This window comes from Echinops telfairi, unplaced genomic scaffold (genome assembly GCF_000313985.2).
Source record: "Echinops telfairi isolate 266 unplaced genomic scaffold, ASM31398v2 ScPeMD7_7400;HRSCAF=8409, whole genome shotgun sequence".
In the NCBI taxonomy this organism is placed as follows: domain Eukaryota; kingdom Metazoa; phylum Chordata; class Mammalia; order Afrosoricida; family Tenrecidae; genus Echinops; species Echinops telfairi.
The window spans coordinates 42,972,188-42,987,418 of NW_022111300.1; the positions used below are offsets into that span (position 1 = coordinate 42,972,188).

The following is a 15,231-nucleotide window of genomic DNA, read 5'->3' on the forward strand; positions in this document are numbered from 1 at the left end:
ACTGAACAACTAAATCTTTAGCATTATTCACCTGCATTGCAACCTATTAATTTCATTAGTCATAAATACTGTCTGTGGGTTCTGTGTGGCCACTGCAACACCTTATAGAATTTAGCGGAAAAGTAGAAAATCATGTTCGAGAGAGAACATACAAAGAAATAAGTGCTATGTACATGAGATAAATCATGTTGATGTCATATTTCAAACTAATTTATAAATAAATCAAAAGGAAAAAAGCCCTCACAACCTTACCTGGCACTGATGTACGTCCACTTCCAGGAAAACGGCCTGTGGATACTTATTACTCATAGAACTGAATGCTGGAGCAATCCTTAAGCATGGCCCACACCTGTGAGAAAGGTAAGGCAAGGCAAGGCACTTGGTAAGTAACCTGAGATTATACCAATTCATACTCTGTAGCACTGTTCAACTAAAGTACAAAATCAAACCTGATAATCTTAGCATCAGACTCTCTTCTCTTAGACTATTTAACTACAGCAGTATAGATACATCATCTTCAAGATTATAACTTTCAATTAAGTCTCAATATCTAATAGTGTTGAATCGTCCAGCTTTGTTCTCACTGGGCTATTAAGGGTGATCTAATGGAGGAATCTAAGATCTAAGCTTGTGAACTGGAAAACTCAGTATGATCAAGATGTCAATTTCCCCCAATTTGACCTTTAGAATCAATGTGAAATCTGTTCAGGTTTTCTTGTGGAAATCAACAAGTTTATCCTAAAATTTACAGGGAATGACAAAAATAACAAAAGCCATTCGGAGGATTATAACTGAACAAATTATATTGGTAGATATCAAGAAAAATTACACTTACTCCTCACTGACTACTTATTATCTGACCTTTCGCATTTACAATAGTAAAACCATCTACTCTAGTTGGTGCACTAACAACATACACCTAGCAGTAAGGCATCCTGAGGTGTGAGGTATGAGAGCAATGTTGGCTGGGATGGTTAAAGTTCTGTCAACTTTGCTGGTCAAAGTTCTCAGTGGCTTAACAGTTATGTAATGATGCAGCCACCTTCCATTTTATGGTCCTCCTCCATTTTTGCATATCACTGATTTGTTTTTTTTAATATAAAACCCAGATCTTTGGAACCTAACCATGTCCCTGAGTCGAGTAGATGAATTAGGTTTTATTAATTAGGAACCTATTAACACAGCAGCAAAAAGGACAAGCAAACTGACCAATTAAGAAGAGTCCAGATACATCAAGCTCATGTCAAAGGTGACACACCAGTGCAATGGGAAATGGGTGGTTCTTCAATAAAAAGGCTAAGTCAACTTTATAATAAACCAACTCAAGATGTGTTGTTCTACATGCAAAAGAAGAAGGATCTGAAGTGGAAGCTCCATAAAGTTCTTGGAAAAAAGGAACTAACAGATAATGGAATTTTTCCACAAACTTTTTGAAGCCCCTCACATAGTGAATATTTTCAAAACATTGGAGTCACCACAAGACACAACTGTATCAAAGGGAAAGAAAACAAAATCACTAAGTTGCAATACACAAAGACCTCTGTTTCATCAAAGGAGACCATTAAGACAAGTGCAGAGACAACCAACTCACATAATGGGGAAAAAATATATATAGTTGTAAAACATGATCGATAAGAAACATATCTTCCATGCATAAACAACTCCTAAAATCAGAACAAGACTGACATGCAAAAGAAAAAAGAACCAATTCTTGAAGTCACTTAACAAATAAGATTATACAAAGAATCAGTAAACACAAAAGATGTTCTGCATAATTAAATCATTGGTAATCAGGTGTCTGCAAATTAAAACCATGACTATCCAAAGAACTTAAAGAAAAAAGTATCAAGCCAAGATTGTCACTTGCAAATTAGTATAGCCACATTAGGGGGAAAAAAGGAAACTGGTAGTCTTGCTAATAAAGGGAGACATATTGCCTGCCCTCTAAGTCAGTACCGTTTATACTCGTGTATAAGCCGAGTTCTCCCAGCATATTTTTAGTGCAGTTTTTGTGGTAAAATTACTTGCCTCGGCTGATATTCGGGTTGACTTATACTCGAGTATATACGGTAAGCTAATTCCTGTGGTATGAACCCAACAGAAACATCTATACATGAGGGGGTGCACACACACACACACACACACACAAATGGGAATTTTTTCCAAAGCTATATATTTAAATTTTTTACAAAACAACCTTATCACCTTCAACATACTCTCCATTACACTTAATACATTTGTCAAATTAGAGATTCCATTCTTGGAAACATTTTTCCAAAGTCTTCTGTTTGGATGGCTGACAGCACCTCCCTTGTTTTTCTCTTCACCTTTTCTACATCATCAAATCAGTCCTTTCATGCTCCCCCTCTTCATTCATGGAAACAAAAAGAAGCCACACAGAGCGAGGTCAGATGAATAAGGTGCACGGGACAAGAGAGGCATGCTGTTTTTTCCTAAAAACTGGCATGAGATAGCTGTGTGAACAGGTGCATTGTCATGGTGGCAAAACCAGTCTCCCATCTGCCATAAGTCAGGCCTTTTTTGTCCCCCCCAGTTACCCAATCTTTTCAGAACCTCTAAATAGAAAGCTTGGTTAACAGTCTGACCAGGTGGTAAACACTCCAAATGCACTATTGCCTTCTTATCCAAAAAAAATTTTTAAAAAGCGTCGTCTTGATCTCTGATTTCACTTGATGAGCTTTTAGGGGGCAGGGTGACGATGGCATTTCCACTGGCTTGATTTGTTTGCTTTCAGGGTCCTAAGAATAGCACCATGTCTCATCACCAGTAATGATCTGGGGGAAAATGTCGCTTTGGAGAGTGGTGTTCTTTCAAACCAAAGCAAGTTTCTAGTCAGAGCTTTTTCCTGGTCAGTTAGAACTCAAGGCACAAATTTCACAGCAATCCTTCTCATTCCCAAATCTTCCGTTAAAATCTGCTGAACCAAAGAGCTACAAAATAGTCCAGGTAACTTCCCCATCTCTTCCATGGTCTGTCGTCGTCGTCGATCTTCAAGCACAAGTGCACAGATTTTACCGACATTTTCATCCATTTGGGAAGATGACCGACATCCAGCACGAGGTTTGCCATCAATCTACATTTCGCCTCTTTTGAAATGAGAAAACCACTCATACACTTGAGTTCTTTCCATAGCAGCCCTTGTAAACTGTGTTCAACAACGCAACAGTTTCTGTGGCATTTTTCCCCCAGCAGGAAACAAAATTTTACAGCTGCATGCAATTCTCTTAAATTGGCTGTCACAATACAGAGAGGACCATATGGCCAGCCCCACTATGAGACACAACGTCTCTCACTGACCCACAGCTCTACAGGGGACAACACTGAGTCAGTGTGGGAACTGCACTGGATTTGACCCCACCACACCCCCACCACACCAAGGCTAAACACTAATGGCGTGCAACAGAACAGCAAGGGGCGCAGAGCAAGGAAGTCCCGTGGGAATACCAAAAACAAACTTTGGGGCCAGGGGATGGTTCCTTCTCAGATTCAACTGGAAAAAAAAAGTTCACAAAAGTTCAAAAGAAAGGGATTTATGAACACCAAACACACCTCCAAAATTATTTTTCTTTAAAAACCTAATAAATCAGAAAACACTTTTAAAAAAAATGGCTGTCACAAAAAACTAGGTTCAAGCAAAACTGCTTTTACAGAAAAACTCACTGTGAACAGAGATAATCTTCCCAGGCAGCACCACTGGGTGTTAACTCAGAGCAAGTTACTGGATGTTCCTTTAGCGGGGAAAATGCATCCTACAAGAGCTCCACCAGGTGTGTCCTTTTCTCACCGACCATGAGGAGAGAGAAGTACTACCTTGAGGCTGCGGTGCAGACTACAAGTTAGCTGTCCTGGCCAAGCCTGCTATCTCCTATGCTAAGAACCCTTTTGAAGAAACATATCCAGTTTCCAGCTGCTGGTGTGTACACCTCAAGCCGAAGCCCAAACTGACACCCAAATACAGAAACTTCTGAATCGAGAAGCAAAAGGTTATACACTCATTTTTAAAGAAGCCAAAATTGTGAAAAAGTACAAAGATGCCAAAAATGTATTGTTGGTTACTTATAAGACATGCAACAGAACAGTTAAACATCAAGGTAAACGTAGAAGCTTTCTCTCCTCCCTACAGAGCAGTCTTGGCACTCCTCTGGCTAACCCCACTCTGAGGACGCCGGAGAGGAGGGCTCTGAGTTCTGCAAACCACAATCATGAGGTGTCTACTTCCAAGGGCAAGAGTCCTGCATTGATCTTCACAACACCTCCATCTGGATCATCAACACCCACTTGCTCTTTCTCAAGAAGTACGAGCAAAACAAAGAAACACCTTTCTCAACTAAAAATGTTGCTCAGTCAGCAAGAATCCCAAAGCAGCCCAACGATGGACTTGCATTAATTTCTTGGCTTCTCTGTAAAGGATGGATTTTGAAAATAAGAAATGTCTAACTTAATTTCTGAAACTAAAACTAATCAGAAAACAAGACCATTTGCTTAAAAAAAAGAAATGAATACGAGGTCCAAGAGCAAACTTTTCCTCAGCATACTTCAGTGATTATGGGGAAGTACCTTACTAGAATGAGTACCTGAATCCTGACTACTTCTGAAGGCGCTTGTCAGCATCACAAACCACAGGAAAGGTCTTTCAAAGGAGTCAAGAGATAGATGGACTTTAAAACATTTTCATAATTTAAAAAAATCATTTTATTGGGGCTCATACAACTCTTATCACAATCCATACAAACATCAATTGTATAAAGCACACTTATACATCCGTTGCCCTCATCATTCTCAAAATTCTTTTTCCGCTTGGGTTCCTGGAATCAGCTCATTTTCCTTTTTCCCTTCCCCCTTCCCCCTCACTCATGAACCCTTAATAATTTATATTCCCATCTGTACCGCTGTGCATCCTCTGGTCTAACCAGGTTTGCAAGGTAGAATTGGGGTCATGGTAGTTGGGGGGAGGAAGTGTTTAAGAACTAGAGGAAGGTTGTGAGTTTCATTATTGCTATACTGAACCCTGAGTGACTCATCTCTTCCCCACTACCCCTCTGCAAGGGATATCCAGTTGTCTACAGATGGGCATTGGGTCCCCATTACACGTTCTCCTCATTCACGATGATTCCACCCCACCCCCCTTTTGTATTTTCGTGATTTATGTCGTTTTCTTTCTAAGGAAATTGAGACCTATATTTCTTGGGCATCAGTAACCTCCATGCTAATTCAAAAAGAGGACCAAGCATCTCCGTCTTTGTACCCCCACAATCACCTGAATAGCTTAATCTGTAAAATGTCAAAGTTGTTCCTATTTTGACAACAAAATATTTGCTCTGATGAAGACCTATTTCCAGGTTAGAAAATTACATCAGCGCACAAGAGTAAAAGCTTCACTACCTTAAATCTTTTCTGGAACAGATACACCTTTAAAAAAAATGATAAGGTAGGGCTGTAGTCAATGTACCTTTTAAAAAGCACTTCAAATAAATGATTTAGATACTTTGAACTATTAAAAAAAAAAAAGCTTTACCCAGCGGAGGTTTGGGGGTTTTTTTGCGGAGGGGGGGGGGGCTCTTCATATATGTTCACCTTGGGGCATTCACAAAAATACTGAGAGTAGCAATATTTCCAATTGTCAAAATTTGGAAACTATGTCGGAATTCCTATCAGTCGAAGCAGTAACTGAGTTGCGGTTAACCATATAATACTATACAGCACTAAGAATAATTGACATAAACCCTCCAGCAAAAATATGGATGAATCTCACAAATAAAAATTAAGGAAAGAAGTCCATCACAAGAATACAAAATATGGTTTCACTTATTTGAAGTTCAAAAATAAATCAAGTTTTTGTTTATATTACAAATGAGGATAATGGATACTCTCATCAGCTAATGACAGCAAGAAGATCTGAGGAATATTTCTAGATGCTAGCAATGTTCTCTAGCTTGTCCAGAAGCTGATGATAGTATGCACTAAGTTGTACATTTATGGCTGTACACTATACATATGATCTCTCAATAAAAGCACAGGAATGAGAATGGAAAAGAGAATTCTAAAGCATGAAAACATTTTCATCTCAAACTCAGGATAGTTTTCTTTCTACTCTTAACATTTTACCAGCATTTTCATCCATAAGCCTCAACCCTAAAAGCTAAGGAAATAACTATTAAGTTCTTAATTAATAAGCGTCTCAAAGCAGATTTTTGGATCTAACAATCCTTTAATCAGCCCAGACACAACCATAACGAAATAAACATAGGTAGTCAATATCATAAGCACTGTGAGTATGACATAGGACCAGGCAGTTTCGTTTGGTTGTACATAAGGTCTCCATGAAATGGAACCAACTTGATGGCACTTAACACTTCTTATATGCTTAGTTTATCCAAATAATTCTGGTTATTTGTAATCATTTTATTGGGGGCCCATACAACTCTTATCACAATCTATACATATATCAATTGTGTAAAGCACATTTGTTGCGCTCATCATTCTCAAAACATTTGCTCTCCACTTAAGTGTCTAGCATCAGCTCATTTTTTCTTGCTCACTCCCCACTGCCCCCTCTAATGAACCCTTGATAATTTATAAATTATTGTCATATCTTACTGTCTGACGTCTCACTTCACCCACTATTCTGTTGTCTGCCCTGCAGTGAGAAGGTTATATGTAGATTCCTGTAATCGGTTCCCCCTTACCGCTGCACCCTCCCTCCACTCTCCTGGTATTGTCACTCACACTGATCCTGATGGGATCATCCGTCCTGGATTCTCTGTGTTTCCAGTTCCTATCTGTGCCAGTGTACATCCTCTGGTCTAGCCAGATTTGTAAGGTAGAATTGGCACCATGATAGTGGGGCGGGGGAGGAAGCATTAAGGAACTAGAGGAAAGTTGTATGTTGCTACACTGCACCCTGACTGGCTGGTCTCCTCTCTGCGACCCTTCTGTAAGGGGGTGTCCAGTTACCTACAGATGGGTTTTGGGTCCCCACTCTGCATTCCCCCTCATTCACAATGATATGATTTTTTGTTCTTTGATGCCTTATACCTGATCCCTCGACACTTCATGATCACACAGGCTGGTGTGCTTCTTCCATGTGGGCTTTGTTGCTTCTGAGCCAGATGGCCACATGTTTACCTTCAAGCCTTTAAGACTCCAGACGCTATATCTTTTGATAGCCCGGCACCATCAGCTTTCTTCACCACATTTGCTTATGCACCTGCTTTGTCTTCAGCTATTGTGTCAGGAAGGTGAGCATCATGGAATGCCAGTTTAAAAGAACAAATTATTCTTGCATTGATGGAGTACTTGAGTGGAGGCCTAATGTCCATCTGCTACCTTAATACTAAACCTATAAATATATGCACATGGATCTATTTTCACATCCTCATATATAAATATATTTACATATGTACATGCCTGTATTGAGACCTCTATAAATGCTCTTTGCCTCCTAGCTCTTTCCTCTTGTCCCACTATCATGTTCAGCCTTTATTTGGGTTTCAGTAATTCCTCTCTGATCAAGCCCTACCAGTCTTCCTACACCCTCCTCATCACCTATTTGGATCACTTGTTGCTCCCTTGTCCCTGGGTTTATTAACACCACTTCCTTCCCTCCACCTCTCCCTCTCGCATGTTCCCCTGGAACTGTTGGTCCCGTTGTTTTCTCCTCCAGATTGTTCATCCAGCCTATCTTATTTAGACAGACCTGCGGAGATAATAACATGCACAAAAAACAAGACAGAGCAAAACCAAGCAACAAAACAAAACAACAACAAAAAGCCAATGACCAAGAAAAAAACAACCCACAACAACAAAAGCTTGTAGTTAGTTCAAGGACTGTTTGTTGGTCTTTAGGAGTGTTTTCCGGTCGAGTCTGATGGGGCACCAAGCCCTGGCCCCAAAGTCTATTTTTGGAATTCCCTGGGGACTTCATTGCTCTGTTCTCCTTGCTGTTCTGTTCCACACCCTTAGTGTTTTGCCTCAGTGTGGTGGGATCAGATCGGCCACAATTCCCACACTGTGTCTCCAGTGTTGTAGGGCTATCAGTCAGTGAGGGATGTCAGTGTCTCACAGTAGGGCTGGCCATATGGTCTTCTGTCTTAAGCATTATTTGGTCTTCTGTCTTAAGCATTATTTATGAGTATAAATGGATACATTCATTTTGAAAGTTCATTTGGTCATTAGCAATTTAAATGAACACAATCTAAGACCTAACAATTTCATTTCTTGCTGCTGAAGGTTTATTTTTATTTTTGTTCTTTGTTACCGAGGACAAGGTACATATGAACAAACACAATTTCCACATTATACTGATATCATTTTTCTATTTATCAATCACATCTGAGCTAGTGTTAAAGAAATATTACTTATAACTGAACAAATTATATTGCTAGTTGCCTTCCAAGTAACAGCTTCTTTTCATAATATAGCCTTATTGAGATACTTTGTTTGGAGTCCCTGGGTGGTGTAAATAAATTCACGTGTTCCCCTTTTAACTTGGAGGATGCGAGTTTTTCATCCAAAGGCATGTTGGAAGGGACCTGGAACTCCATTGCAAAGCCCATCATCCACTGAGAGTCCTGTGGGGCAGTTGCACTCTGCCACTCATGAGTCAAAATGAACTCCAGGGCAACAAGTTAGTTATACACCCACTACTGTGTCGTTGATTCTGATTAACAGAGATCTTATTAGACAGAGTAGAATTGCTTCACAGGGTTTCTGAGCCTGGAAATCTCTTTTTAATTTCAATAATGTATTTTACTTCACAAAATACATTTGATATATTACAATTTCAACATATTATGAGTATATAGTTTTAAATTATTCTGTTTCACATATTTTTTGTACTCAGGTCCTCAAAATTCAGTGTTTTATTTTTCTGAGGCTATAAATCTTTATGGAAACAAACTGTCTTATTTTTCTCCCAAAGACTGGATGGTGGTCTTGAACCACTGACCTTCCAATTAGCAGCCCAGATGCTTACCCCACTGAGCCACCAGGGCAGACAGCATTGGCTGGTTCATTAGTTTTAGTTCACCATTTTAGGTTAAGCTTTAGTCAAATGTCAAAGATCACAGATCACAGGAGAGAAAAAAAGTACATATTATACACTTTCACACTATACCTATTCAAATGAATTGATCAGATATTTTAAATGAGATGTTTGGCTTTTCTCACTCTGCAGTACAAGAGTAAATCTGTTGCTCAAAAACACATAATTTAAAAACAACACAAAATTACATATATGATCCAGCAATTCCACGCCACTGAAAGCAGAAATTCAAACAGGTTCTTGTACACTGGTTAATTCTTGTACTGCATCATATTTGCAACAGCTAAAGGTGGGAGCAACATAAGGAATAGGTGAAGAAAAGTGTGCCCTGGATCTAAAGCAGAGTGGCATTAACTCTAAGAGGTTTTACAGGATTGTACAGGATTTGGGGGTGGGGGGAGGAGTGAAATACTGGATCCCCCTGCCTTTTATGTGTCTTTGATGACCCACCGGAGTCTGAAACCTATACCACGTTGTTGTTTTGTTAGGTGCCATCAAGTTGGCTCCAACCCATAGCGACCCTATGCACAACAGAATGAACTCTGCACAGTCCTGTGCCCCCCTCACAAGTGCCCCTATGCCTGAGCCCATCGATGCAGGGACTGTATCAGGCCATCTCGTAGAGGGCCTTCGTCTTTTTCACTGCCTGTCCATTTTATCAACCATGATATTGTTCTCTAGCGTAGTGGTTGTCAACCTTCCTAATGCCATGATCCTGTAATACAGCTCGTGTTGTGGTGACCCCCCAATCATAAAATTATTTTCATTGCTTCCTCATAACTGTAATTCGGCTACTCTTATTAATCGGGTGACCCTTTGTGAAAGGGTTGTTCGACCCCCAAAGGGGTCACGACCCTCAGGTTGAGAACCGCTGTTCTAGGGGCTGAGAGCCTGACAATATGTCCAAAGTATATAAGACAAAGTCTTGCCACCCCTGCTTTGAAGAAGCACTCTGACTTTTCTTCTTCCAATACAAATCTATTTGTCTTTTTAGCAGTGCATGGTACTTTCAATATTCTCCAGCTCCACAATTCAAATGCATCTATTCTGTGGTCTTCCTTATTCAAGTCCAACTTTCACATTCATATGACGCAGTGGAGAATACCATGGCTTATGTCAGGCACACCTTGGTCTCAAAGAAACATCCTTGCTCTTCAATACTCTCAAGAGGTCTTGTGCAGCAGACCGCTGGTCTATATTAATGAGGTGACTCAGGTGGGAGTCAATCAAGTCAAAAAGACCTCAATTTTCTATCAACCAGGCCTATGACATAAGGCCCCGAAAAGGCTCTGGACATAGATGCTCCACCGTTGTACACAGGAACACCCACTATGGAGAGGGATGCCGGTGTTAGGAGCCACTTCAGACTTGACCCATGCAGCTCTTCATTTGTGTCCTTTACAATAAAACTGTAATAGTTAAATCCAGTGCCTTCCATGAGTTCTGTGAGTCATTTTATATTGTGGTAGTTACATAATTTCATGTCATCTTGAGGATACATGAAAGTGTAGGGATGGAGTCCAACCTGTCAATCATCAATCAGGTCACAGCCTGATAGTGCCTCTTGTGGACATAACCTTCATATAGGGAGGGTCCTGGGAACCCTGCCCCCCTCTCTGCCTACACCTTCCTGCTGGCTGACCCTGATTGTAGCCAGAGCCATGACCACTGGATCCACAGGACTTTGTACCCCTAGCCTGTGATCTTCCTGCATTCTGCATCATTGCCTGTGTGAGTCTGAAGAGGGACTTACGGATTTGAGTTTGACTGGGCTGGGATGTTTTCTCGATATGTAATTACTTTTTGATATAAAGCTCTTTCTTACACACGAGTGTCCCTGGATTTGTTTCTCTAGTTAACTGGGCTTAACACATGTACCATCAAACGCAAGATAGTGGGAGCCTGAACAGGTCCATAGTGAGGGCAGATGAAACCCCCTGAGCTTACAACCAGCTTGTATGCTGAAGGAGAAGCCCTCCCCACCCCCACACACACACCGATTTGTAGCCAGCAGGTCAGAAGTGAGGCAAACCTTGGGAACTCCCAAAGTAATGGCTGGCATTCAAAGGGGGTACTGGGAAAAGGAAATTTATAGCCAGCATGTGAGAAGTCATGGGAACTCCCAGGAGTGTTTTTAAACTGAAAATTTTCCTGTAAGTGCAAACCCTTTGCTTATGTGATATAAGATTTTATACAACTTTCAACCCATCAAACTATGTTTTCAAAAATAACATGGCTCTTTACCCTTCCCATCTGCAGTTATGTTTATGCTTAAAAGACAAATCACTCAAGAAAGTTGCTTCCATAGTAACAACGTTGCCCGCACTTTCCTTTCTTAAATCAAATTATTTACTACCCTACCACCCTCTCCTTTGCTAAGAAAAAGAGTATATGAGTATCATTTAGGGGCACAATTGTAAAGGCTCCAGTTAACTAAAATAGGAAAATGAACTAAAAGTTAGACTCCTTAGCAAAATCATCTCTTCCCTTTTCACTTTGTCTTAGGCACAGAATTGGCTCAGGTATTCCCCTATATTGAGTATATATTTAAAAATAAAACCTCTTGCCGTCAAGTGGTGTCCCTCTTATAAGGACCCTAGAGGACAGAGTAGACCTGCCCCACTGGGTGTCCAAGCCTGTAATTTTCACAGCTGCAGACTCTCACTTCTTTCCCCCAAGGAACTGGCTGCTAAATTCAAGCTGCCAACCTTTCAGTTAACAACCAAGTGTTGAATCACTGCACCTCTATCAGAAAACTAAACACATCGCAATTGGATTATTCCTACTCACAGCAACCCTACACATGCTTTCTAAGATTGTAATCTTTTTGAAACAGACAGCCTCATCTTCCTCACTCAGAGCAACTGGCTGGTTTGAACTGCCTCCCTTGCGGTTAGCACTCCAATGCTTACCTGATCGTGCCACCTGGGCCCTTTCAAGACATTACAAAACTGTTAAAGCTGGACAGTCACATACAGGTAAAAGGTGTGGCCTGCATCTAACCAGAGAAAAGAGTGAGCAAGCAGAGAGAAAGGAACCTCAGTGTTCTCCGGACCCCGGATTCCTGGCTAAGAACTTCTTAGACCCAGGGGAAGGCTAATACCAAGAAGACACAAGGTGATCGACAAAGAACAGGGGCTTTCCCTCCAAGAAGCCAGACAGAGAAAAGCCTTTCCCTAAAGCTGGCATCCTGAACTTGGACTTCTCCTAAACTGGGAGAGAATGTCTGTCTTTTAAGGCCATCGACGTGTGTGTTCTGACTGCTAGAGCCGCCCCACATAACTAAGGCAGACCCTGACCCCACATCAGCTTGACTGGAATGCATTAACTGAGCCTCCGGACGAACCACAACTAGGTGAGTAGGGCAGCCCCATCTTAATCTCCCGAAGGCTTTACAGAACTGATACATGAAGTCACCGAGGTTGGTACATTATGCATGTGGATGCAAGAGGCGGGCTGCTGTGCAATGGTTAAAGCGCCAACAGGTCGGTGATTCAACCCCAGGTCACTCCAGGGGAAAGGGATGAGGCCGTCTGCTTTCGTAAAGGTAACACTATGGAGCGGTTCTACTCTGCGATCGGGTCGCTTTGAGTCGGAATCAACTCCAAGGCAGGGGGTTTGGTTTGGGGTTTTAAGATGCAAGTGACAGCGGGTTCCCGGAAAAGCAGAGGCCTGACAGGAGCAGAGGCGGCAAGGGAGGGTCCATCAGACAGGAAAGCACAGGGTGGGCCATCCCCCTGGGCAGAGCTCATCCGAGGATTCCGAGGGGGCAAGCCGTGATCTCGGGCTAGAGAATGAGGAGCCCTCAGTGCACGAATAGGGGGGCTCACACCAGAGAACGGAGATCCAACCCATTGAGCAGCGAACAGGGCTGCGGTCAGCGACGGACATTCCGGAGATAGGCGGCAGTGAAAGGAAACCACGGACAAACAGACAGACGGGCGGGTGCAAGCTCGGGGCTCGCGCCGGGCCTCACCCTCTCATCGTGAACTTGACCACCGCGAGTCTGGAGCCCGCGCCGCTCAGCTCCGGCTGAAAATCCGGGTCGCTCCCCACCGGCTTCACTCCCACCATCCTCACAGAAAGGCTGGCAGGGCAGGCGCGACGCCACCGACTTCGAAACTGAAGGGGCAGAAGATCCGGGAGAGAAAGGAGGGGACTCGAGAAGGCCGACGGCTGGACGGAAGAGTGGCGACCGCGGCCTCTTCTCCCGGGGCTCTCAGTGCCTAGTCACGCCAGGGAGAGGAGCGGCCGAGGGGCGGGAACCGGAGCAAGAAGGGGAGAGGCCAGGGCAGGAGCGTGCGGCACCCAGCAGCCACCGCGCGGCAGGGCCGACAGGGCGAGCGCGCCCTGACGTCATTTCCGCGCCGCCCGTTTTGGCCTCCACCGTCCAATCCTAAAACGCGAGCCTTAGCCCCACCCTCTCCTGAGGAGCCTCCCGGCGCCGCGAGCGGCGCAAGCGCACGCGAGAAGACGGCGGGCGCATGGGCAGATTGCGGCCTCCAAAGTTGCAGTATTCTTCCAAACACCCCTCGCTTGAGGATATATGTATCGCTCGTCCTTTGGAATAGTGAGCCCTCTCTTTTTCGAGCTCCGGCTTAACTGCTTAAAATGTTCACGACTTCCCCGGCCCTCCCCCGAAATGTTTTGGGCATAATCCTTTATGACACGAAATGCATTTAGGAAGATTTATTTTGATTCTCACTTCATACGGGTGCTTTCCATGCAATCGTTCAATAAATATTGTGCACTTGAAAGACATACAGTGATGAAAACACCATCCCTACCTTTAGGAGGCTCGCAGTATGACAGACCTGAACAATAGTCACAGTAACAAACACATTTATGTGTAGGGAAATGGGATGGGTGGAAGTGGATGGGGGAGGCAAGAAAATGTGCTAAATGTGACTGATACCAAATTCCGTGAGTCAATTCCAACTCATAGCGACCCCATGTAGGGTTCCTGAGACTAAAGCTTTTAGGGGACCTGACTGACACCCTCTTTCTCCCAGCAAGCTGCTGGTGGGTTGGAACTGCTGAGCTTGTGATTAGCAGCCCAAAGTGTGGGAACCGGCTCCGCCGCCAAGGGCTCCTCAGATGTGACTCCTGAACTGAATTGAAAGACAATTAAAATAGCCAGATGGTAAGAGATAACCAGTATGGGGGGCAAAAGGGCCAACCAAACCAGTCTCACTGCCTTGAATGGGATTCCGACTCCTATGGAGCAAGTGCACATTGAAGGGTTGAGAGAGTTGACGTTTAGCAAGTTTCCGTTGTTGGAATCCACCAGCCGCTTCTGGGACATAACAGACGGCTTTTTGCTCCAGTAAAGAGTTACAATCTCAGAAACCCATAGGGGCAGTTCTCCTGGTCCCAGGGGATTACTATGTGTCAGAATCCACTGGATGGCAGTGAGTTTCGTTTGGTTTTGAGTGCCTTGCAAGGTAGAAGAATGTTAGTTGCTGAGTCTGCTCTGTGTAGCACAACACAGCATTGTCCAGCCCTGGTCATTTTCACAGCAGTGATATGTGGAGTGCACTGTTGTGACTGCTGTCGATCGTCTCATTGACGGATTTCCCCCATGCTTGGTGACCATCACACAAGATACCCTTTCCTGATGGACAAAGTAGGCACAGACAAATGTTGGAAAGCCCCCTTAGCTCTGCCTAGTAAGTTCCCAGAGACTCTAGCTCCCTGGGTCAGCAAAGCTAACTCCCCCGACAAGGCACACCACTACACAAGCAAGCCTCCTGCCCAAAAGTACTCGGATTTCTCAGTCCATGGGGCAGAAAGAAAAGCCCACTGATCTGCCTCATGCATATCTCTCGCTTCAGCTGTGCCACAACTTTGTCTTCTGGACCGAGGTAGTCCAGCTGAGGAAGTCATGTTCCACTCCTGACTCTTTTTCCTTGTCCTAAGAAAGGACCCTTTATCCTTTAATAGCACAAGGAGTAAGCTCTCAAGTGTCAACTCTCTCATCCCATCATGGGGCACTTGCTTGCTACCCTATTTCCCCCAAAATAAGACAGTGTCTTTTTAAAAAAATCATTTTACTAGGGGCTCATACAACTCTTATCACAATCCATACATACATCAATTGTGTAAAGCACATTTGTACATTCATTGCTCTCATCATTCTCAAAACATTTGCTCTCCACTTAAGCCCC

At 43.1% G+C, this 15,231-nt stretch overlaps 1 protein-coding gene and 1 pseudogene across 3 annotated transcripts in view; one reads left to right on the forward strand and one right to left on the reverse strand.

Moving 5' to 3' along the window:
- Positions 1 to 13,334, reverse strand: part of TXNL1 (thioredoxin like 1) — a 34,257-nt gene extending 20,923 nt beyond the window's left edge. Inside the window, exons 1-2 of one of the 3 annotated variants that reach the window (XM_045296154.1) lie at positions 13,041 to 13,334; positions 253 to 349 (exon numbers count right to left, since the gene is read on the reverse strand). In XM_045296154.1, the coding sequence (XP_045152089.1) occupies positions 253 to 349; positions 13,041 to 13,138 (195 nt within the window). In that variant the 5' untranslated portion in view covers positions 13,139 to 13,334. The remainder of the gene's footprint in view (positions 1 to 252; positions 350 to 13,040) is intronic. The other 2 variants (XM_004703005.3, XM_045296155.1) reach the window with 2 other exon arrangements.
- LOC115871653 lies at positions 3,811 to 4,458 on the forward strand (annotated as a pseudogene).
- Positions 13,335 to 15,231: the final 1,897 nt, after the last annotated feature.